This window comes from Branchiostoma lanceolatum, chromosome 2 (genome assembly GCF_035083965.1).
Source record: "Branchiostoma lanceolatum isolate klBraLanc5 chromosome 2, klBraLanc5.hap2, whole genome shotgun sequence".
Lineage (NCBI taxonomy): Eukaryota > Metazoa > Chordata > Leptocardii > Amphioxiformes > Branchiostomatidae > Branchiostoma > Branchiostoma lanceolatum.
In genome coordinates this window covers 24,524,665-24,549,488 of record NC_089723.1, presented here as the reverse complement: position 1 = coordinate 24,549,488, position 24,824 = coordinate 24,524,665, and the positions used below count along the sequence as shown (strand labels likewise).

At 40.2% G+C, this 24,824-nt stretch overlaps 2 protein-coding genes across 3 annotated transcripts in view; one reads left to right on the top strand and one right to left on the bottom strand.

The window, feature by feature from the left end:
- Positions 1–2,342, top strand: part of LOC136428119 (glutamate receptor 2-like) — a 35,357-nt gene extending 33,015 nt beyond the window's left edge. Inside the window, exon 18 of the mRNA XM_066417414.1 lies at positions 125–2,342. Within this exon, the coding sequence (XP_066273511.1) occupies positions 125–409 (285 nt within the window). The 3' untranslated portion in view covers positions 410–2,342. The remainder of the gene's footprint in view (positions 1–124) is intronic.
- LOC136428120 (anoctamin-8-like) lies at positions 2,054–24,818 on the bottom strand. 2 transcript variants are annotated; one of them, XM_066417415.1, is made up of 16 exons: positions 24,412–24,818; positions 19,055–19,298; positions 18,629–18,767; positions 18,161–18,257; positions 17,384–17,500; positions 16,652–16,779; positions 12,713–12,874; positions 11,255–11,534; positions 10,571–10,626; positions 10,198–10,272; positions 9,779–9,911; positions 9,189–9,409; positions 8,594–8,782; positions 6,978–7,109; positions 6,362–6,472; positions 2,054–4,441 (listed from the first exon to the last, which is right to left on the bottom strand). In XM_066417415.1, the coding sequence occupies exons 1-16, from the start codon at positions 24,551–24,553 to the stop codon at positions 4,202–4,204; spliced, it is 2,466 nt and encodes an 821-aa protein (XP_066273512.1). In that variant the 5' UTR covers positions 24,554–24,818; the 3' UTR covers positions 2,054–4,201. The 2 variants fall into 2 exon arrangements, with proteins under 2 accessions (XP_066273512.1, XP_066273513.1); XM_066417416.1 differs by lacking the exon at positions 24,412–24,818 and adding an exon at positions 19,950–20,053.
- Between the last annotated feature and the right edge of the window lie 6 nt (positions 24,819–24,824).

The window sequence follows — 24,824 nt, the reverse complement described above, 5'->3', positions numbered from 1 at the left end:
GTACAAGAATTGTTAGATAATCCACAGTCAGAGGTTTGCATTGAACGTAAACTCAGAAATCTTGAAGTCGTCCTCTTAAAAAAAGTCAATGTAAAACACTATCTGAAAATCATTATTTTTGCAGATGTCTCTTCCTCAAATCTTCCACGCCCAGTTTAAGAAGGTATGGCGGGGTAGGAAGGCGCTGAGCGCTTCTCACCTGAGACATGATGGGCAACCTTGCGACGTGAGGAATATGGGCTGTATGAACTGTTGTGTCCTGGACCCAAAGAGTGCAAACTTCAAGTGTGTCTGCGTTAAGGAACAGGAAAAAGAACGTAGCCCCAAGAAGGAGATAGTCCTGGAAGTGATGGCCCCGAATGGCGGAACCGACAGTGGGAAGGGTGTGGCTGGTGCAACATCCCAATGACTCCAGCTTAACGTTAGCAATAGCTCAACAACGAAGGGCGATCAACATGGTCACGTCCTCTCCAGGGAAGCTAACGAACACGCAATATCTAGCAATATCACAGTCTTATAACATTGGATAATCTCTGGATTGGGATGGTATTGGTGAGACACTGTTGTAAAAATCCAGATGTGATCAAGGCTATGTGCTGGGTGTACATTTCAACACGGCTCCATCATTTGAATACCACCATTGTCTCCTGGTGGAAAGTCGCTAGGAAACCCGGAATAACCTCTCAACCACTCAGCTCAACAGTTGGGAAAACTCAGTGACGCAACCCTCCACATTTGACCACTGCAAATTCTTAGGCTGCTAAATAAGAGTTCCGAGTTTTCTGCTTCTTCCGTTGCTGATTGACACGATGTAGATATAGAGATCAATATGTGAATGTACACACTGTGCCCGCTCAAACTCCCCAAACGTTTATTTATCCAAATTGTTTCAGGAGTCACGCAGTGGTCGACCGAACACTCATGGTTCATACGCGCACCGCTCTTGCCATGCGTTTAAAACCGTCGGTGACAAAAGAAATATGACGTGACAAAGAGCAAATTAACACGTTTTGAATCGTTATGTTACCAAAAACATAGTCCCTTTTGGCTCATTATCCCTTCCACAATCAAGAACCTTATTTGTCCTAAGAAGAATATATTGTATACGACTTATCACATATTGAAAGCAATAGTGTATGCATGGCTCAACGCCAGTGATACGAGAACTAATCTAAAACCTTACCGATGTCACAACTATCTCAACAATAAGTAGACAGTAGAATAGGACTGTAATGTTTTCCATCCTATACATACAGTATATAACGTTATATGTTAATGGACCAAATATACAAGATGCACAGCACTACACCTAGTGGTCGTTTGACGTGTGTACGCCTCCCTTAGCTATAGTCTGCCTATGTGTTAAAACCGGACTGGAGAAACTGTACATACGGTAGGAAGTAGGCATGATTAACTTGTTCATTGTTTACAACAAGAAAATTCCAGGTGTATTGTAACCAAACTCACCAAGATGACCCTCCAAAATCACTCGTAGTGCCAAATCACACCAAAATGAGTGCTGAAACGTGAAGAAACCATTCTGTGCACCTTATGACTTTTAGAGTTTAAAAAACATCAATTCTACAATTGTTGTCATAGATGTGAATATACATGCTCAAAATGAGGATCCACTTGAGAAATATGAACAAGTTATGTCAACTGTTCATTCATTGATGTTTATGTGATCAGATGATAGGTGTTTCCACTGCACAGTAGCAACATAGTTCCACAGCAACTTGTAATATACAGAGATGTCGATGAGCACGTATTAGAAGCACTGTGCACCATAGATGTAACCAGATGCTTGTAAAAAAACACTTATGTGTAATGCTGTGTTGTGTATAAGTGGGAAATATCCTCAATATCAAATGTAAGCAAATATGTATATCAGAATGATAGGAATGTGGAATCTCAAAATATGGTGTACCATAGCACATTATAGAGATTATTTAGTACTTTCAAACACCAAATGATTATACTTCTTTGTTCACCATTCTGCCCATGTCTTTTCAAGCGTTATTTGCACTATGCAAAAATTCTGCGTTACACAATATTGTAATGCTGCTATGCTGTAAAGAACTAGTTTTATTCAAGTTTCATATGTTGTGTAAGCACAAAGCAATAAGCAGAGATGTATATACCCGTGTTAGGGCTTTGATCTCCACTTGTAACCTGTGAGAAAGTCATCATCGCAATCATTGTAAAGTATTGTTGTGATGTTGAATGTATAACAGTGTTGTATATGTAGCCTTGTGATCATTTCTTAAATAAACTGTACTCTGCCACTTATTTCTATAGGAAAAATTGGTGAATAAACTATACACATGCTATAACTTGTAAAATGATTTCCATGATGTATTCTCAACTGTAAAAAAAGAGCAACATGCACCTACATGTAGTAGTGGCAAATTCTCCATTACATGGATATTGCAATGACCATATAAATAAAGCATGGCAGACGGAATGACTGCAAGAACAACAAAACAAGCAAAACCCACAATTGGCTGAAGTACAGAACTGATCATCTATGCCAGCTATATGTTGTTATGAATACACCACTGTAACATAAGATTTATGTTTTGCTTATCAATGTTGAACTATCTAAGCATGTAGAAATACACTTATTTCCAATCCAATTTTCATTCCTTAAAAAAATTATTTTATCATAATATTGTATGTAATGTTTTCTGCTTTTACAGATTTATACCAAGCACCAACAAAATTGCAGTCAAATATTACAAAATTACATCATAAGATGCAATATTCCTTTAACCATGCTTTAGATGAACTTAAAGTAAGATAACTTTTCATTCTGTGACATGAAGCTACTTAAGTTCTTTAAATTCAGATAATTTCTCAAGATGGGCTGCAATAGATCTGAATGAACTCCTTAACTTAAAACGTTTCATAAATCTAAAATCTTGTTTTTTTCAAACTAACAATTTGTAGCAGATGTCATGATGCTAATATATGATATATTGCTCACTATTATCATGGGTAGAGCAAATCTATATAACATTTCTCACCTTATCACCCTAGTACCGTAAGGCAAAGGGACTGTAACTTGTCATTCTCTTTGTCAGACTCTTCCATTTTGTTGTGTTCTGTTCTGTCTGCAGCTACTGCCTTCACTGTTTCAAAGTTTGGTTACATAAAACACTATCTACAGAAATGGGACAATATTGCAATGCGAAATCTAGTGTTCAACATTTACTTTCAATGGTGGTAAAAATGTGCATAGCTATCGGCATAACTTCACATGATGATGCCACATTGATACACATTCATTGGTGATACATCTGACTTCAACAACACTGTAAAAGATTAGCTGCCCAATCAAAAGTGAACCAATCTGTACATAATACAAATGTCTTGTAGAGTTGTAAGAACATGTAAGAAATATCACTGTCTCACAATGAGCAATCTCTTCACTTTTATTTCATTCACATTTTTTGTACACACATGCTTTTAAGATAATAATCATCCCGAACATCTCTGAAGCACAAGTACAAATACTATGGGCTTATTTGAACCACACTATACACTCAATGTAGAAAATATATACCAAGATCAACTTAAAAGATATAACCTCAACAATTGCCAAAAATCTACATTATCGAGTAAATGCTTCGAAAAAAATAGCATTTCTAATTCTATATTTCTTGGAAAATTGACCATGGTGAATTTAGGCTCGGGAATGATACACATTTTTCTTATTGCATAAGCATATTATGTGATATGTCTTCCAAAGCCTCAGCCTTATTTTGTCAGGAAAAGTTTACTGAGGTCAACAGCATATAAAGTTTAGACTACTGAACTTTGATATCATTGCTTTGCTTGTACATTGTTGCATCAGTTTGAATTGATGTCTACCGCATTTGACAGCCACATTACGTTACATTTACATGCAGGCTATATCCCTATTTCCACAGACCTCTACAGTAACTAAGAGTATGTTAAATTACATGCATAGTTGTGTCCACAGCAAGGGATAATAATATTGTATTTCACACAATTAACGAATTAGCCAGACCTGATCTACAATTGGTACAATTTTACACGATCGCATTGCATACATGTATTTACAGCAGAAGCTCCTACTTTAGGTATGCAGGTTTGACTCACAGGCAGTACTGTACTTGGCCCTGGAAGATGCTGTATTTCTCTTGCCATAAAGAGTAGTATTGCTTCTAGGGATAAATTAATCTACTTTCTGCTGCTTTTCTGGCATTGCACTAATACTCACACCACTTTCTTTTCTCTCACTATGTCCACTGGTTTTTGATTTGTCTTGTTTCTCCTTCTGCTCTTTCTTCTGTTCTGTAGATTGCGTTGATTGTCCCTTGGAGCTTGTTTTTGATTTCTCCTTACCCTGACTTTTGTCTGGACTTGATTTGTCTTCAGCGATGATGGAATTCTGTCGTCTTAGGAATTCCAATTTCTGCCAGGCAACAAACACGTGTCATATTGGCACTGACAACAAATGATGTTAGTCTTCCAAACTGTAGTCAAATAACACTGGTGTTGCAAACAAATCCTATTCTCCCATTACCTACATATTTATTTATTTATTTATTTATTCATTTATTTATTTATTCATTAGTTCAGCATGAGCATGTTGTTACATACCAGGGTTGCCCAACTAGCAGATGGCATTATACACCAATGCAATACATGTCCCAACTACTAAACATATCCAAATATTTCTACAAACAGAACAAATGACCTTGTCATGTTCCAGCCTCTGCTTTTCCAGATAAAAAATAGTACCTATCAGACACTGACGGCTCCAAACAATTGCAAAAATCTTGATTAAGGGGGCTAGTAAGCCTCCCGGGACGTTGGATCGAGGTCGCGAGGGTCGGTCTCTTTCCAACGCTGTAACATATAAACTATGCATCCAATCTTAATGAAACTTACACATAACGTACAGAAACGTGTGTAGATTGTATAAACGGCAGTGTTTTTTCGGAGGAAGAGAAAAATTATAGCAAGAATGCAGCTCAAAGTCGTACTTCCGGTTTGGTGGGCCGCTATTTTTCTGGCCGTTTTTTTTAACGTAAAATGGCCAAATCCTGCAAATATCAAGGTCTCAATAAACTGTTGACACCCTGACTAATGGAAAATCTGAAATTATTTTCCCATATATAGTTCATTTTAAGAGTATAATCAAGAAATAAGCTTTTTTTCCTCCCAAAATTCCGGCATCGCTTACGGCCATGGCGGACTCCCTACCCAAAAAGCACTCCATAATCCCCATGAAGAAGGCATGCTGCTACCACGTGGTATCCCCAAATATGGCCTGTCACGACCATAGCCGAAGCAAAGAGAGTCACAAAAAGGAGTTTTGGTTGGTTCCGGGGTGTACCGGAGATTAATATATGCATATTTGCCAGCCCCCAGCCTCTACCAGTGGTCCCGGTGGGAGTACCCTGCTGGGGCAGGCTGGTGTTTATTTACAGCGATGGGCAGGCGGCAATCAGAAGAAATGCTGAAACATGTGTGGGGAAAATGATGTACTTTTGGGACTATAATAGAAAAAAAACCCCACGAAAGTGGGTGCAAAAATCCTTTGAACAATTAAGTTGACCACAAAATTACTTTGCTGGTGAGAATGTCGATGAAAGCTCCAATTACAAAAGATATTGACTGATTGATTGTAGTTTCTCCTAACCGTGGACTAAACCAAATGTATCAAAGATGGAAATAAAACAAGTACAGATTTATTAGATCGTAGTGTTTTATGCATTTAGTTTTAATGTTATTGGTGTACATATAATTAGTTAACATACGTACTTTGACATTTAATCGTACTTTAAAGCTTTGATACACATGTAAAACCATGTTTACCTCCTCAATGTTGGTATCAACCAAAATTGGAGTTTCCCTGGCCCTGCATCAGGAGGTTAGACTAAAGACGTCGGGGGCTTGTTGGATCTTTCCATTATATCGGCTGAGAAATTCCAGTGGAAAGATAGATCCCCACGAGTTTGTGCCACAAACTCTCTGATTTTATTGTAATGCGGTATATGGAGTGGCACTATGCTTTCGAATTGCCTTTCAACTAGAGAAAAACCAAGCAAGATATACGATCCGACCCGACCCACGTCCCGCACCACAGGTGGTGCAGCTTATCACCGCCCAGCTTGGCCAGATAAGGACTCGCCTCTTGAATAAATAAGACTTCGGGGAACTCCGCCAATCGGTTCTACATGAGTGATTCTGACCCTTTTGCCTAACCTTAACTGAAGATAAGAAACATTGCCATAATTCTAAGATCTCCCAAAAGAGACCTCAATGCCATATATAAACTTAAGTTTAGGTTTAGTTTACACTACTACCTATAGACCATAGAACCCACCTTGTGTGCTTGTCTTCTCTTGAATTCCACCTTAGCCATCTCCTTCTCCACCCATTCTGGGATGTCTGGGATGGCATAACTCAGGATGAACTTCAGGGCAATCACCGCATGCTGAACATCAGCAACATGAGAAGGAAAGTATAATTTTATTAATGAGAACAGAAGACACATGATTGACCTAAAGCACCTATGGTCAATGGCTGAGGTTTCATGCCAGAAAACTACAATATAGTCATTGGAACATTCATGGCGATAACATCCACAAAATCAGCACCAAGGAAAGGAGCAATGATTGTATGCAGTAATACACTACGCAATATACTGTCTCCATTGTATGCAAAGTGACACCTCTGCAAAAGTAGAAATGCTCACAATTGTATGGTCTATTTTAAATATCTTGTGAACAATAAATGTACAAGAAACATAGCTTTCCATAAAGGTTATTCATTACGTCATAATGGAGCTAGTACCTTACTGCTATTTCTAAGATACGAACCAGGCACTGAATGTTGGTAACAGAAGAAATAAGACAAGATGACTAGAATTTCACAGTTACTTATGCCACTTACAGGCATACAAAACTATACGAAGATACTGATAAAAGCAGGTACTGTACCTCCACAACCACAGCCATGATAATGAGCTGTGTGGTGCTGAGACCAGGGAACATGTGCTGCATCTGTCCTGACATCACCAGGAGAGCACAGTTCACAATGACAGCCAACATCCCCATTAACTCCATCACATCCTGTACAAACACAGCAAAACACAATAACAGCCAATATCCCCATACACTCCATCACATCCTACAGAAACACAGCAAAACACAATAACAGCCAACATCCCCATACACTCCATTACATCCTACAGAAACACAGCAAAACACAATAACAGCCAACATCCCCATACACTCCATCACATCCTGTACAAACACAGCAAAACACAATAACAGCCAACATCCCCATACACTCCATCACATCCTACAGAAACACAGCAAAACACAATAACAGCCAACATCCCCATACACTCCATTACATCCTACAGAAACACAGCAAAACACAATAACAGCCAACATCCCCATACACTCCATCACATCCTGTACAAACACAGCAAAACACAATAACAGCCAACATCCCCATACACTCCATCACATCCTACAGAAACACAGCAAAACACAATAACAGCCAACATCCCCATACACTCCATTACATCCTACAGAAACACAGCAAAACACAATAACAGGCAACATCCCCATACACTCCATCACATCCTACAGAAACACAGCAAAACACAATAACAGCCAACATCCCCATACACTCCATCACATCCTACAGAAACACAGCAAAACACAATAACAGCCAACATCCCCATACACTCCATTACATCCTACAGAAACACAACAAAACACAATAACAGCCAACATCCCCATACACTCCATTACATCCTACAGAAACACAGCAAAACACAATAACAGCCAACATCCCCATACACTCCATTACATCCTACAGAAACACAGCAAAACACAATAACAGCCAACATCCCCATACACTCCATCACATCCTACAGAAACACAGCAAAACACAATAACAGCCAACATCCCCATACACTCCATTACATCCTACAGAAACACAGCAAAACACAATAACAGCCAACATCCCCATACACTCCATTACATCCTACAGAAACACAGCAAAACACAATAACAGCCAACATCCCCATACACTCCATCACATCCTACAGAAACACAGCAAAACACAATAACAGCCAACATCCCCATACACTCCATCAAATCCTACGGAAACACAGCAAAACACAATAACAGCCAACATCCCCATACACTCCATTACATCCTACAGAAACACAGCAAAACACAATAACAGCCAACATCCCCATACACTCCATCAAATCCTACGGAAACACAGCAAAACAGTTCCTTACAACAGATTTGTCAATGAAGGTTAGACATCCAGGTAGTAAGATGCACAATACAAAAGTTACTCAAGCAACTGGATAGATTTTGTAGACGGTCAGCCATTTCAGACAGCATCCACTATCTTTCATTATTTTTTCCAGTCAATGACTGGTTTACAGAATTTATCCAGTTGCTTTGTATTCTGCACAATAACAAATGTTTATCATATTAGGTTGCTTTGAAGATTACTGTGTTGTGTCACCAACCAACACAGGCTATAAATCATGTCTAAAAGAACAATGACAAGACTAGTGTCTGACCTGCCACATCCCAATGTTCTCCACTCGCTGCCCAAACGGCCGTTGACTGGTGCAGAGTTTGAAGGCGTCTGACCTGATCTCGATGACGTTGTTCATCAGGGCACACATTGCTGCGCAGGGGAAGGCAGGGGAGAACAGCACCACATAGCCAAACTGGATAAACATCTCCAGGTAGTCTTCAAACGTATCCTGAAAAAATATTTCCATGAGTGCTTATTGTGCATTTTTAAACAACAATTTCCTTTAAAATACTCAATACTGATGTAAGTGGACATCAAACAATGATGAACATATTGGTGCCTTCACTCTTTGTTTCCTTTGGCAGTAAGTAAATTTGGAAAAAGAACAGCAACCAGGAAATGTTTCAGAAGTGCAGCCAACAGAATTACAAGTATGAAACACTATTTTAATTTCTATACAGATATATCATCATAAGAATGCTAAAATCTAGAAAGCATATTTTGAATTGAGATTTTGAATTACAGCTACAAATCCAAACAACAACTTAAGTAGCATGAAACAATATATGAGATAAATGCTGCAAATCTAAGTTATTTAATGTAATATCTCGTTGACAGAATATATCAACATTTACCATGTAAGGCTGCATACAGCTTTCCACCTCAGCTTGAGTAAACCCCTTTCCATGCTTAACTGCATCTGGAGACTCATCAATAATCTCTTCTTCTGTTTCCTCCGTCCCATTTTCTGTCTCCTCCTCATCCTCCGCCAGGCTGTCTGCTTTGTCTGATGTTGATGATTCATTATTCTCTTCTTCAGTAGATCCCTCAGTCAATGTAACAGTGCTTTCAGGGGCTGTAAATTGGCATGTATATATTATGTATATCTGCTTTCATGCTAACTGATTAGGTCTTGTAAACATCACAACATCCAATCATGGTTTCAAGTCATTTTTAAAATGTCGTTCATGCAAACATATTACTGTAAATCTTGAAACTTTTGCAGTGGTTTTATTTTCATGGTTTTTGCAATGACCTCTCCACCACAAAATCAAGACACCACAAATTCAAATATGCATTTTCAATTGATTGTACTACAGAATTGTTCCAGTCACGAATTTAAATAGCTTCTTTTTCTCCCTACTGCAAATTAAAATGACCACAAATATACACTGTAGACGGATTTACAGGAGTGTAAATTTGTAACAACAGAAAAGTTGCCGACCTTCCCCGCTAGCCTGTTCTTTCATCTTGGAGCGAGCCATCTTGAAGAGCCTTCCTTTCCCCCACAGGTAAGGTACCAGGGCCTCCTTAATGTTTCCTACCACTTGTCTGGTGATCAGCAGTGCAGCAAGTTGCTAAAGGAACAGAACAAAGCATCAGTTAGGTAATGCCTCATATCAACCTTTTGTACTCAATAAGCAACCAAGTAAACTGACATTTAAACTATTATGTTACAGGTAAAGGCAATGTGAGTACACACCTCAAAACTACCATGCACCAAATCTTTTTAATCTGACATGACAATAGTTTTACTGTATCAGTAACTTTTATATGCATGCAAAACGCACCAATGAAACTAGATTACTAATCCATTTGTCACAGGAATACACAACTTTCTAAGTATTTTTTCCATCATCTTACCTCCTCCAACCTGTTCATATCCTGTAAGTAGAAACCAATGTAGAACAGGGACAGGAAAGAATTCACAAACTGGAACTGAAAAAGCAAAAACAGGAAAGCTTTGTTAGACATTCAAAATGTATATGCATGGGGGTGAAAGTTCAACATTGCTTGGAAAATATCAAACAAAGTTGATTGACCATGACTGAAAACACACAGGGATCTGTGTAAAGTTGTAAACATACAAAGGGACAAACACTGATACAGGGGTTACTGGTGTGAGTAATATGAATACTGAAAATACACTGGGATGTCACATACTTTATTGATACCATATTAAACACATCAGAATCAGCTTAGTTTTGTTTTGTTTAGTAAGGTGAGATGGACTTACCAAGACTAGCTTGATAATGAGATGGTTCTCATATGTGCTCTGTAATCGGTAGTTTTCTGCACAATATGATACAGTACAGGTCAGTGAGAAATCTGTAACATCTGTTTAGTCAAAATGATGATATTTGACCACACACAAGATACAATATAGAATGATGGGAGGACTTTAGGATTTTAATGCCAATGATTCTTGGCATCAAACGTAGGAAAATGTTCTACAAGAGACTTGGCACAAGGTTGTATTATTACAGGTACTCATATTGCAAAACTCATTTTGCAAAACAAACAGGTCTTCCCAAAACATCAATTGACAGTAAATTGAACGTATCATGATATGTTTTGGTTTGATTTTTTCATAAAATGTTGACATGGACAGTGGCCATACTTAGACATTAATATAAAAATATCTTTGAAAATATGCACATGTACGAGGGTAAAATCAGATGTACATGATTGACAAATAGTGATTAGATTAAACTACAGGTATTTTCCTAGCTACCATATCATGACATATCTTTAGATAAAATGCTATGAATGATTACTTGACCTTGAACATGAGTCCAGGCAGGGAGACTAACCTTGGGCAAATTATTTATATCATTTAGGTACAAAAAAAACCCACACATCTGTTGAAACAGTAATAAATGCATTGATTCTTAAGCAGTTGTTTGTGACTTGAACATACCTTTGTCATTGAGCCATATGGCTATCCTCTTGTAGACCTCATCCATCACCATGACAACCAGTGACAGCAGGATCTTTGGGACGAACCTCGTCACGGCTGAAACATCCTCCCCCTGGTTCACAACCTCCTGCAGCTCAAAGCAGGCCAACATGCTACAGAACACCACCAGGAGACACATGGCCACCACCGGGACACTCACAAAGCAGTAGAACAGGTTCCGTTTCCAGGATGGGTACGTGATCTCAGGTCGGCATGTCACCTCACTGCTAGTCAGGCTTCCCTGTAAAAAGAACATGAACTTACATCACAATATTGAAATTCTTCAAAATTTTATCCAGCATTTTAAATTTCTAGATGTAATTAAGGACCTCTTTAATGATGAAAGTGAAAGAAAATGTGAGATTTTGTGATGAGATTTAATTTGCAACTTCCATTTAGCAACCTGTAAAGGCTTAGTTTACATTACTTAGTGTACATTAATAACATGCCAATGGAGGGAGATTCTATTTCAAAACTTTTCTTAAACTAAGTGCAGTGCCAACCCTACCTACAATATGACAAGCATTCTTGTACCAATGCCGTAAAGGGGGAAATGTTTTTTGTGGTTTTATGTTTGCGATATTCGCAGTGTCCTCATCTCCGCGAAATTAAAAACCGCTGCGAAGATTTTCGTTCTGTCTTTTGCTCGTCTACCTCCTTGTTTCAATCATGAAACAACTGCAAACACTCCATTAACTCCCTACTGTCAAATTCGATGCTCGTGAACATTTCCCCTTTTACATTACTCCCTGTTGGCATAGTGTGGTGGCAGCATGCACTCACTGCTAATGAACCAACTTACTTTGACAACATCTCCCTTGAAGGTCACAATGAAAGCCAAGGCAGGAAAAGACGTAAAGAACATGTCCACACGAAAACTAGCTCACTACAGCAGGCAATCACAATGGCTGGTACTGTTACATGTATGACAAATAAAGAGGCAGAAGGCTAATGTCGTGATTAAAAAAACAAAAGGGAAAGTACATTTTGCAGCAGCTATTCTTGCCCATTTGGCTTTCTTTCTCAATGCAGAGGAACTCATTGACAAACATTTTTTTGTAATCTTTAATATGGCATTTTATCAATGATGGTAAACAAGTAAAAACAAACCAATTTTTCCATACCAATAAGCTAGCCTATCATATCTGGTATATCTTGCTCAAGTATCTTAATGACAACTATTTATATATTGAAAAAGATTGGAAATGGGCAAAAGTTCTGCCTTTTAGACAAAATAAAAGCATGGAAAGAAAGAGGAGAGCAAAGAGGAGAAATAGGAATAATATCATGTTGTAAGTAAAAGAGGACAGGTTAGAGGAGCAAGGTAGAGTAGAGGAATAGAATTGAAGGATCACTGTTTGAAATTTGAAGGTTTCAACAATATTTTTGTGTACGTCAGGACCTCATACATGGAGATACCTTGAAGAGCGGGCGTGGCTCCTGCAGTAGGGAGGAAGGCATGTCCAGAGTTCCCCACTTGTAGGCGTGGACGGCAGACCTTCTCTTCCAACCCTCCAGGTACAGGGTGGCCCAGATCACATTAAACATGGCAAACACATGGAACACTATTCCATCCCGCTTCTGTGGAGAGATGACAGGATCACATTAAACATGGCAAACACACGGAACACTATTCCATCCCACTTCTGTGGAGAGATGACAGGATCACATTAAACATGGCAAACACATGGAACACTACTCCATCCTGCTTTTGTGGAGAGATGACAGGATCACATTAAACATGGCAAACACATGGAACACTATTCCATCCCGCTTCTGTGGAGGGGTGGCAGGATCACATTAAACATGGCAAACACATGGAACACTATTCCATCCCGCTTCTGTGGAGGGGTGGCAGGATCACATTAAACATGGCAAACACATGGAACACTATCCCATCCCACTTTTGTGGAGAGATGACAGGATCACATTAAACATGGCAAACACATGGAACACTATTCCATCCCGCTTCTGTGGAGGGGTGGCAGGATCACATTAAACATGGCAAACACATGGAACACTATTCCATCCCACTTTTGTGGAGAGATGACAGGATCACATTAAACATGGCAAACACATGGAACACTATTCCATCCCGCTTCTGTGGAGGGGTGGCAGGATCACATTAAACATGGCAAACACATGGAACACTACTCCATCCCACTTTTGTGGAGAGATGACCGGATCACATTAAACATGGCAAACACATGGAACACTACTCCATCCTGCTTTTGTGGACAGATGACAGGATCACATTAAACATGGCAAACACATGGAACACTATTCCATCCCGCTTCTGTGGAGGGGTGGCAGGATCACATTAAACATGGCAAACACATGGAACACTATTCCATCCCACTTTTGTGGAGAGATGACAGGATCACATTAAACATGGCAAACACATGGAACACTATTCCATCCTGCTTCTGGGAGGGATGACAGGATCACATTAAACATGGCAAACACATGGAACACTACTCCATCCTGCTTTTGTGGAGAGATGACAGGATCACATTAAACATGGCAAACACATGGAACACTACTCCATCCTGCTTCTGTGGAGAGATGACAGGATCACATTTAACATGGCAAACACATGGAACACTACTCCATCCTGCTTCTGTGGAGAGATGACAGGATCACATTAAACATGGCAAACACATGGAACATTATTCCATCCCACTTTTGTGGAGAGATGACAGGATCACATTAAACATGGCAAACACATGGAACACTATTCAATCCCGCTTTTGTGGAGAGATGACAGGATCACATTAAACATGGCAAACACATGGAACACTATTCCATCCCGCTTCTGTGGAGGGGTGGCAGGATCACATTAAACATGCCAAACACATGGAACACTATTCCATCCCACTTTTGTGGAGAGATGACAGGATCACATTAAACATGGCAAACACATGGAACACTATTCCATCCCGCTTTTGTGGAGAGATGACAGGATCACATTAAACATGGCAAACACATGGAACACTATTCCATCCCGCTTCTGTGGAGGGGTGGCAGGATCACATTAAACATGGCAAACACATGGAACACTATTCCATCCCACTTTTGTGGAGAGATGACAGGATCACATTAAACATGGCAAACACATGGAACACTATTCCATCCTGCTTTTGTGGAGAGATGACAGGATCACATTAAACATGGCAAACACATGGAACACTATTCCATCCCACTTTTGTGGAGAGATGACAGGATCACATTAAACATGGCAAACACATGGAACACTATTCCATCCCGCTTCTGTGGAGGGGTGGCAGGATCACATTAAACATGGCAAACACATGGAACACTATTCCATCCCACTTTTGTGGAGAGATGACAGGATCACATTAAACATGGCAAACACATGGAACACTATTCCATCCCGCTTCTGTGGAGGGGTGGCAGGATCACATTAAACATGGCAAACACATGGAACACTATTCCATCCCACTTTTGTGGAGAGATGACAGGATCACATTAAACATGGCAAACACATGGAACACTATTCCATCCCGCTTCTGTGGAGGGGTGGCAGGATCACATTAAACATGGCAAACACATGGAACACTATTCCATCCCACTTTTGTGGAGAGATGACAGGATCACATTAAACATGGCAAACACATGGAACACTATTCCATCCCGCTTCTGTGGAGGGGTGGCAGGATCACATTAAACATGGCAAACACATGGAACACTATTCCATCCCGCTTCTGTGGAGGGGTGGCAGGATCACATTAAACATGGCAAACACATGGAACACTATTCCATCCCACTTTTGTGGAGAGATGACAGGATCACATTAAACATGGCAAACACATGGAACACTATTCCATCCCGCTTCTGGGAGGGATGACAGGATCAAATTAAACATGGCAAACACATGGAACACTATCCCATCCCGCTTCTGTGGACGGGTGGCAGGATCACATTAAACATGGCAAACACATGGAACACTACTCCATCCCACTTTTGTGGAGAGATGACGGGATCACATTAAACATGGCAAACACATGGAACACTATTCCATCCCGCTTCTGGGAGGGGTGGCAGGATCACATTAAACATGGCAAACACATGGAACACTACTCCATCCTGCTTTTGTGGAGAGATGACAGGATCACATTAAACATGGCAAACACATGGAACACTATTCCATCCCGCTTCTGTGGAGGGGTGGCAGGATCACATTAAACATGGCAAACACATGGAACACTATTCCATCCCGCTTCTGTGGAGGGGTGGCAGGATCACATTAAACATGCCAAACACATGGAACACTATCCCATCCCACTTTTGTGGAGAGATGACAGGATCACATTAAACATGGCAAACACATGGAACACTACTCCATCCTGCTTCTGGGAGGGATGACAGGATCAAATTAAACATGGCAAACACATGGAACACTATCCCATCCCGCTTCTGTGGAGGGGTGGCAGGATCACATTAAACATGGCAAACACATGGAACACTACTCCATCCTGCTTTTGTGGAGAGATGACCGGATCACATTAAACATGGCAAACACATGGAACACTATTCCATCCCGCTTCTGTGGAGGGGTGGCAGGATCACATTAAACATGGCAAACACATGGAACACTATTCCATCCCACTTTTGTGGAGAGATGACCGGATCACATTAAACATGGCAAACACATGGAACACTATTCCATCCCGCTTCTGTGGAGGGGTGGCAGGATCACATTAAACATGGCAAACACATGGAACACTATTCCATCCCACTTTTGTGGAGAGATGACAGGATCACATTAAACATGGCAAACACATGGAACACTATTCCATCCCGCTTCTGTGGAGGGGTGGCAGGATCACATTAAACATGGCAAACACATGGAACACTATTCCATCCCACTTTTGTGGAGAGATGACAGGATCACATTAAACATGGCAAACACATGGAACACTATTCCATCCTGCTTTTGTGGAGAGATGACAGGATCACATTAAACATGGCAAACACATGGAACACTATTCCATCCTGCTTCTGTGGAGAGATGACAGGATCGCATTAAACATGGCAAGCACATGGAACACTACTCCATCCCGCTTCTGTGGTGGGATAGGGATAACAGGTTCACATCAGAGATGGTATTTTAGTGACAATGTCATCTTACTTTTATTACTAAAATTGATGACAAATTTACACTATTCTTATTAATGAGTGAAACAGAATATCATCACTTTAATTTAGAAATGATGAAAACATCACTGTCAAAACCTAATGTCATGAGTTATTTATGACAGCATACTCATTACATGAAATCTAACATATCAAAAACACACAAATCGATAAACAGGAATCAAAAGAAAGCTTTCCTACCTCATCACTACCAGCCCAGAACCACATGACTAGCCCAAAGAATGCTGGGAAGATGAGTGCCCATGTGTAGTAGCCGAGCCAGGCGCAGTACATGGCAATCTTCACTCCAAAGTACTCACGGATGTAATCTGTGGACAGGGCACAGCAAAACTGTATCTTAACATCAAAAAGTGGCATTAGGCAAAAGATAAGGAATAAGACAAGAGACAGAGATGAAAAGAGGCCAGGGCTTCTCCAGCCTTGCTACCCACCCACTCTGCCCTGTACAAAATGCCCTCAACTTTTCCATGTAGCTCTGGGCTTGGGCAGTCATATCAGACATTGCCACCCAAGAACAGCTAAAACTTAACTGAGGCCAATTCGGACTGACTCGAATACAATGCTCTGACATGAGCCACCGCCGATGATACCATCATGGCACCGAGCAAAGCAATGTTGATGATTATCATGACTGACTTTAATTCACATCTCAAATTCAATGAAGAAATATACTCTTTTCACTATAACTGAAATCTTCTTTTTTTTAGCATAACTGAAATCTTCAATTCCCTGACAGCCTGATGGAGCTAAAATAGATGTCTCCCTCATCTCAAAATTTTGTAAATACATGACAGTACAGATGAGACAATGATAGGCTTGGCCCAACAGAAATGTTCCTACTAACATGCATGACTGCATATGCTCTACCGGGGGTATGCATAGGTATGTCAAATAAAGGTGAGTTAAACTGACCTAACGGCTGTGGCTTGAAGAAAGCGTGCACCCAGGTCCTCTTCAGCTTCTCCAGGTCCTCGCTTCTGTGGAGGGGCAGGATCTGCTTTATCATGCCTTTGGACAGACATTTAGGAACTGCAAGGAACAAACAAAAGTATTTAATGATATTGTAGAACCATATACATACATTACTCCTTCCACTGAATTCAAGAAATGAGATCACCCAAACAGGAAATGCTTTACGGATTCCGAAGTAAAGAAGGCTAAGTGTGCAAAACAGTTTCTGATTTGTTGGATGAGTACATTTTGGAAGATATCATTGCAGTCAAAGAAACTGCAGAAACTATATCTACACAAAAATATTTGGATTCCTTTCTACAGATCATTTTCCAAAAAAAGGTAAGGCCTAAAATATAGGATTTATGATAAACGACTACTACTCCAAATATATGGAAAAGTACACGAAATATCTAATATACAATTCCAGTCCTCCTTTCAAGAAGGGTCTCTGCTATAACACCATATACCAGACTTGGAACTCCAGCCTAATTCCCATCCTAGTTAACACTTCCAGTGGTGTCTGAACTTGGGTCAAACGCTTATTGAGCTATTTGGCTGTAAAGGCAATCATGACAGATAAGATAGATATCTACTGTTGGTAATTGGTCACAATGTGACGGGAGAGAAAGCATGGGCCTATAGCTAGTCACACCTTACTCTTCTCAAGTGCATTCATGGCTAATAGCCCCATGGTACAGTATTCTAAATCGGTGTGAGAATCTTGATGATACTTACTGATTGGTTGTCCCTCAAAGAACACATATCTCTTGAGCTTGTCTCCTGCTACAGCTCTCAAGTTGTCCAGCATGTACTTTATGATAGACTGTCTCTCCTAAAGGGAGGAAAGACTGATCAGTCAGATGACTTAACAGTTTGACATTGCAACTCTCAATCAGCTAAGCACTGAGTTGGTATCTGTGTTTGCTTTGACAAAGACTCAAAGCTAGCTCGAATATTGATGGCTGTTTCTTTGCTTCTGAAGATCAACAGGAATATCAACCTGGTACTTAATCAATGCTCAGTATATGAAGCAAACTAAATGATCAACGATGAGGATGACAAAATCCAAAAGGTCATAATATTACGTGAAAATGTTATCAAAATAACTCCATCTGATATCTAAAGGGCAGAGTTTTCACAGAAACTTCATCAACTGTCTTAAGTCTTTTTCCTTAGTTGTTTCTGGAAGTCTGAGAGTCCAACCTGAGATGAGAAGAAGGTTGTCTCATCCTCCACTCCATCAAAACTCTCCTTCTCCTCACACAGGAAGTGTTTCTTGCCTCCCCCAAACTCCGCTTTCACCGTCTTCTTCAGGCCCATCTCTTCTGCATACCTCAGTAAACTGCCAAGAGAAGATTCGGGTTGAAAAGAATCTTTGTCTTCCTTTAATTTGTGATCTAGCTTTTTTCTAATGTTTACAATAAGAACAATAGTTGATGTAGAATGTATATTGAGTAATGAATGAATGACTAGATGAATTAAACTTGATTGTTGTGGTTTGCGACAAAAAGATGTGATTATAAGACACCGTAATCAGAAGAATACAAAGATTATATGAATAAGATGTTTGAATAACCATAAGAACTCAAAACAAATGAGGGGGAGGTAGTTTTCTCCTGCTAAACCTACTTGTCATACGTTGCCGTCATATAGAACCCCCAGACCTTCAGGTGGGGCAGGTAGCGAACATGTACGCCGAGCGCCGGCATCCGGGAGCGCAGACGCGACAGGAGCCACATCAGGGTGTGGTCGCCGGTGCTGCCGGGAAACGTCATGAGGATGTCGCAGTCTCGAGTCGGGATGGTCCGCATCCACTCCATGGTGGTCTGGACCATGTGGCCCGTCTTCTGCAGCTTGCTGGCGATAGCTTGGCCTGGAATTAGACAATAGATAAAACTTACATGCCTAATAATATTGAAGGAAAACAAAATTCAGTTGAGATTTTAATCTCTTTATCAATCCTCTCCAGACTTAAAGTTATGAATTTGCAAAATACCAAATTTTACAGGGACAGCCCTCAGTATGTTCCGATGCCCCTCTATGGTCAATCGCTACCTTCCAGCATGGGGCATAACTCAAATTTTACTTTTGGAAAGATCAACACAAACTGGTGTATTAGCCTACTGAAAACCTAAAGCGCAGGCTAACCCGTAACCCATATTGCATGTCTTACAATCATTACATAACACATTACTATCCATGTCATAGCCTGAATGTCATTATTATGCCATAACCTGACCAATACATAAGTCAAAAATAGAACCACTAAAGCCACTAAAATGCAATTAACCTATGATAGACATTGTAACATGGATATTCCCAAGCCCAGCTTATATTCCAGAACAGCCTCTTGTTCCATCCATCTTTTCAGGACCACCTGGTGATAACAGGTGTGATAACGCAATCCTCTTCCTATTCTATAATTTATACCAATAAAACGATGTTATTCACATGTATGTACAGCAGACTACTTATGAAAAAACCCGCAATATTCAATGCAATGTTTTGCATATTCATACATCACCTTGTGCTAGAAATGGCATCTCAATTGTTACAACGACAACATCAGATCCACCTTTATTGAATTTATGATTAGGCTAACCATGGAGTGCAATTTTGTGCTTGGGTTGCTGGATGGCTGAATAATTGATGACGTTGCGTCTGGAGAGTTATGCATGCAGGGACATCTGTATCAAAATTCATAACTTGGAGGTCACAAGGTGCCCAGGCAAAATTGTTATTTATAATATGCATATATAAATCTTACAAGATTCAGTACACCTTCAGTGTTTGAAAATTGAAGTGTAATCATTGACCTTATACTAGACTATACAAAACATCCTGGATCTTCATGTGGTAGAATGATTATATAATTGAAAAGATTGACTACTACTAGTACTGTCGTGTTCAGAGTTTTAATTGTTGTAAAGTGAGCCTTTAATCAGCGCTGACACCTCAGAAACCCTGACTCTTAATAAACATGTTCCATTCAATGACATAATAATGCACACAATAACATTTCCTTGAAATTTGCTGATGACAACTATGATCATACATTCTTCACAATGAATTGAGACATGATAAAACTTTTTTTCCTTTTCTGATCATTTTGTATCCAGTAAGGATAAAAAATTCAAATCTCGAACAAAGATGACAAAGAAATATAGTAAGCCTAATGAATGAGTTCTACATTACACGTACTCAGGTACTTTCATGCTAGTACCTTTTGATTTGGTACCATTTACTATTCATCTTACTGCACCTGGTAATTCTTAATCATACAAAAGTTTGAAAGTTCAGTATCCCCCTAGAAATAAATGTGTTTGTGCACACAATTTCTTTAGACATTATATATAATTACACAATATGGTCCAATTAACAATGTACGATCCCAGATTCAAATTAGTTGACTTTGGCCACACAAAAATCTATAGTTACCATAACAAACACTTCCCAAAAGTCTACTTTGCAGCACGAATGGTACAATTGATGATCCCCCGTGACAACATTGGCTTGAAAAACATTTCTATGACCAGCCTGCTGGTATTGATCTTGGGCTGATGGTAATACAATGATGCCACACGACAAGATAATGTATTGGAGATCTAGCCCAGGGTACGTGATTGGAAACACAATACACAATCTGCACCATCACATTACAATCTGGCGGTGATCATGATTTGGGGCCAGCAGATGGGAGGGAGGTCATTATCTTGAAGATAAGGCAGTTCTAAGGAAACAGGGGACATATGGGGATAGGGAAAAGTCTAATATAATAAAATAAAATAAAAAATGAAATATGACATTCAGGTGTACACTAGTATATCATGATGCTGAAATACAACATGCATAGACCTGCTTTTTCTATTGCATATCATTCCCTACAAGGCTGATCTTGGCTCCAAAAGTTGAAAGTATTCATATCCTCCACTTTCCTTCCTTCTATTAAAGTTGTCATCATAACTATCTGAACATGTTTTTTGTGCTTCTGATCATGTTCATTGCTGATGGAAGAAAAGTGCAAGTGCAAGGTATACAGTATGATTACAGTGTTCTGAAGTAGTCAGGCACTTGAACAAATAAACTGTTGGATTATGGGGTTTTATAACAAAGGTTTCATGAGTCATTAAAGATGAGGTTTTTTTTATTATTTTTCTTTCACCTTTGGAAAATCAGACAAAAGGAACTACACACAGACTTGTACCTTGTAAATGTAACTACTTACCGGTATAATTACAGGTTTGTAAGGTGATAAGAATATCATTATACAGCCATCCTTGCAGAAGCAAAATGATAGTTAGACTGATAAGTTTGTTACCAATTATTGTTAACAAATCTTAAGTAATTTTTACAAGCAATACAAATCAATAATCATTATTCATTAAAGCCAGATGGATTCGTAGCCTAACCTATAAAGTAATTAGTGCTAACGTTAAATCAATAGCAGTCTGTTCCCACCACAAACCCACAGAGATAATTGCCAGTTTGAAGATGAGTCATCCTGCATGTCAGGCCACACCTGATTCCTGTTTAATCAAGCTAAGATTGGTGTCTGTGTAAGAAAGGTGACTGTGCTTATATCTAGTAGAAAATGATATTGACATGTATATATAGAATACAACACGGGGTATTCCGTATCACCCGAGGTACCAGCCCGACCGCGGGTCGGATCGCCCGACGGCCGTAGGCCGGAGGGCGATCCGACCCGCGGGAGGGCTGGGACCGAGGGTGATGCGGAATACAACGTGTTGTATTTTATTTATGTCATACCTTGGCCATACCCACCCGAGAAAACACACATTTCAATGCGGAATGCGCCAGAAGTTGAGGGAGTTTTGTGTCCTCGAACAAGAAACTGTAGCAACATTGATTCCAATCTCCGAATCCGGTATTCGAATTTCCGACGGCCGCGCAACCGACGCGTTCGAAATGCGTTCGAAATATTCTATGGAAGCCTGTGTGATAACCCTCCCGAACCCTATGTGATCCGGATAGTTATCACACGGTCCGGAACACCCGTATCAGGCCCAGGCATGACATAAAAATTATTATCACATGGCCAGATGGTGTCGACCAATCAGAAGCCTCCATTGCCCACAATAAGTGGTCTGTTATCACGCCATAACACACCACTTATTGACGTCATGCCATAACAAAACCGTTGCATTTTGTAGATGGGGGTATCTTTTTTATGAATCTTTTTCTTAACCTTGTTTAAAATATCTTTATTGTCTTAAAATTCCCCCAAATGTCCTAAGAATACATGAAGAATTCATGAAAAAAGGAAAAAAATTCAATTCAAGTAAAATTCAAACGGAAGGACTAAAAACAATATTTTTCACACCCCCGCCGTCAAAGTGGAACCGGCCCAGATCAGGCGATCGTTCGCAGAACGCGTTCGAACGTCCGCCATAAGAGTACCACATTTTTTCGTCGAGGAACTGTCAGACGCCGACTTAGAGTCAGTTTTCGGGTCATGGGAAGTTGGGGAAGACGCCCAGGAACATACTTCAGCAGTTGAGGGGCAAGGAAGCTGACGAGTGTGACCAACAAGAAGCAGCGGGCACACAGAGTCCCCTCCCCACTCATCACATTGTATTTCCCGAAGTAGCAAATCATGGCAGACAAAGAAATCGCCCATGAAACCTCCTACGTTTCTACCCAAGAGGACCCCAGACCGGTATGTTCACGTTTCTGAGGGGTTTTACCTGACGAAAATTAAAAATATTACTGGCAAAGTGATGTCGTCTTGTTCAAAACAAACGCCCCCCTCCCCATGACCCAAGTCACGAACACGTAACTTCCCGAAACCGATGTGTTGGCATCGAAAGAATTACGGTCAAAATCGCCCAAATTCTTACAGGTTTGTACCTACAATGATCTCGGCTCGATATGTGTACGCTTCTGTGGGATTTTTTTTCCGGCTTGAGTAATAATTATCCGGGGAAACTACAACTTGCGGCAAAGGGGAGGTAAACATGTACGATTCTTACCACACCTAGGCGTCTAACAACCTGTCAATTTATAACCGTGTGGGCTCGAAGACAAGTCACCGCTTGTTTACATTGGATTATATGAAGATCATATGTACAATGGATTGATTTTACATGTATAGTATTAAATAAAGAATCTATGTATTATACAGAAATTTGTCTCTCTTATATGGGTCAGTTTGGATAGGCTATGTGATAATAATGTTAATGAACCGCCTGTTCCTCGGTGTATATGGTGTCATAACGCCTGGTCATGTGCTATAACCACCGAATAAAACCACCTCGTTCGCTTCGCTCACTCGGTGGTTTTATTCGGTGGTTATAGCACATGACCAGGCGTTATGACACCATATACACCTCGGGGCGGGTCATTAACCCTTAATTATAGTATAATACTATTGAACTGATCATGAACACCTTTTAATGGCTGGCTGTTTTCAAGTTGCCCTTCTCTGAGCCATTCAGAAATGATTTCCATCTTTTGTGAAATTATTGTGTCAGACTGCTGAGGCATTCTGTTGTGCTTGTTTAGACTGAAGCACAATTAACCATGAAGGTTTAACTGCTACCACAATGAGATATGGAGACCTGAGCCTTGTAGCTTTCTTTAGCATGCTTATTACTGCAGGGATGGTATCCTCCTGACACATAAACCTCCAGGTATACATTGTTGTTGTTGTTGTTGTTGTCCTTGCTTTATGTCTATTTTTCCGCTAGACATTGTCACTTGGTGTACCTGGAAACAGATCTTGCAGCAATTGTTGCTGAGAGGCTAATAACGTAACATGTGTCCCTTGGTGTCCATGGTGAACTATACTTGTGGATAAGCTGATTCCAGATAGATCTAACGTTACAATGGCTGGTAGCCAGGCAGGTTATAATGAAATCTCAGCTCTGATGTCAGATGAAGATAAGATACCTGGAGTTGATGTGCACTGGTACCTCACCAGTTTGTTTGTTTGGGCACAAAAAAGACATGACAGTTACACTGACCTGTTGACCCCTCACAGGCTTCGTTTAACTTCTGCATGACCTGCCGTTGTAGCCTCCTTCCTGGGCTGTCACTGGGAGCATCAGTCTTGGCTACCCCTCCCACACAACCGGCCTTAGTCTTGTCCACCCCTTCCGTCTCCATTCCTCCTCTTTATATCATGTAATGTTCAGCCCAGGCCACACCCTCCTCTCACACTAACGCCATTGGTGCTGTTCTGTCTCACGTTACATTCACGGGGAATAACAAAGGACCAGTGCAGCTCTGCCTGTAGATGTAGATACGGGTGAAAATCTGGCTACATCAATCAAAGGCGTTGGCCTGGAGGTGGTGGACCACAGATTTCCTCACAGCTGATCGATGTTGACGTTACAGCAGCGACCTCTAGTGGCAATAGTAGCTAGTGCAATCAGCT

Coding starts and splice junctions, on each gene's coding strand:
- LOC136428120 (XM_066417415.1), bottom strand. CDS start 24,553: ATGGAGACGGAAGGGGTGGACAAGACTAAGGCCGGTTGTGTGGGAGGG. Junction 17,501..18,160: donor CTTTGAGGGACAACCAATCA/GTAAGTATCATC, acceptor TGTTCCTTGCAG/TTCCTAAATGTCTGTCCAAA. Junction 10,273..10,570: donor TCATTATCAAGCTAGTCTTG/GTAAGTCCATCT, acceptor TTGCTTTTTCAG/TTCCAGTTTGTGAATTCTTT.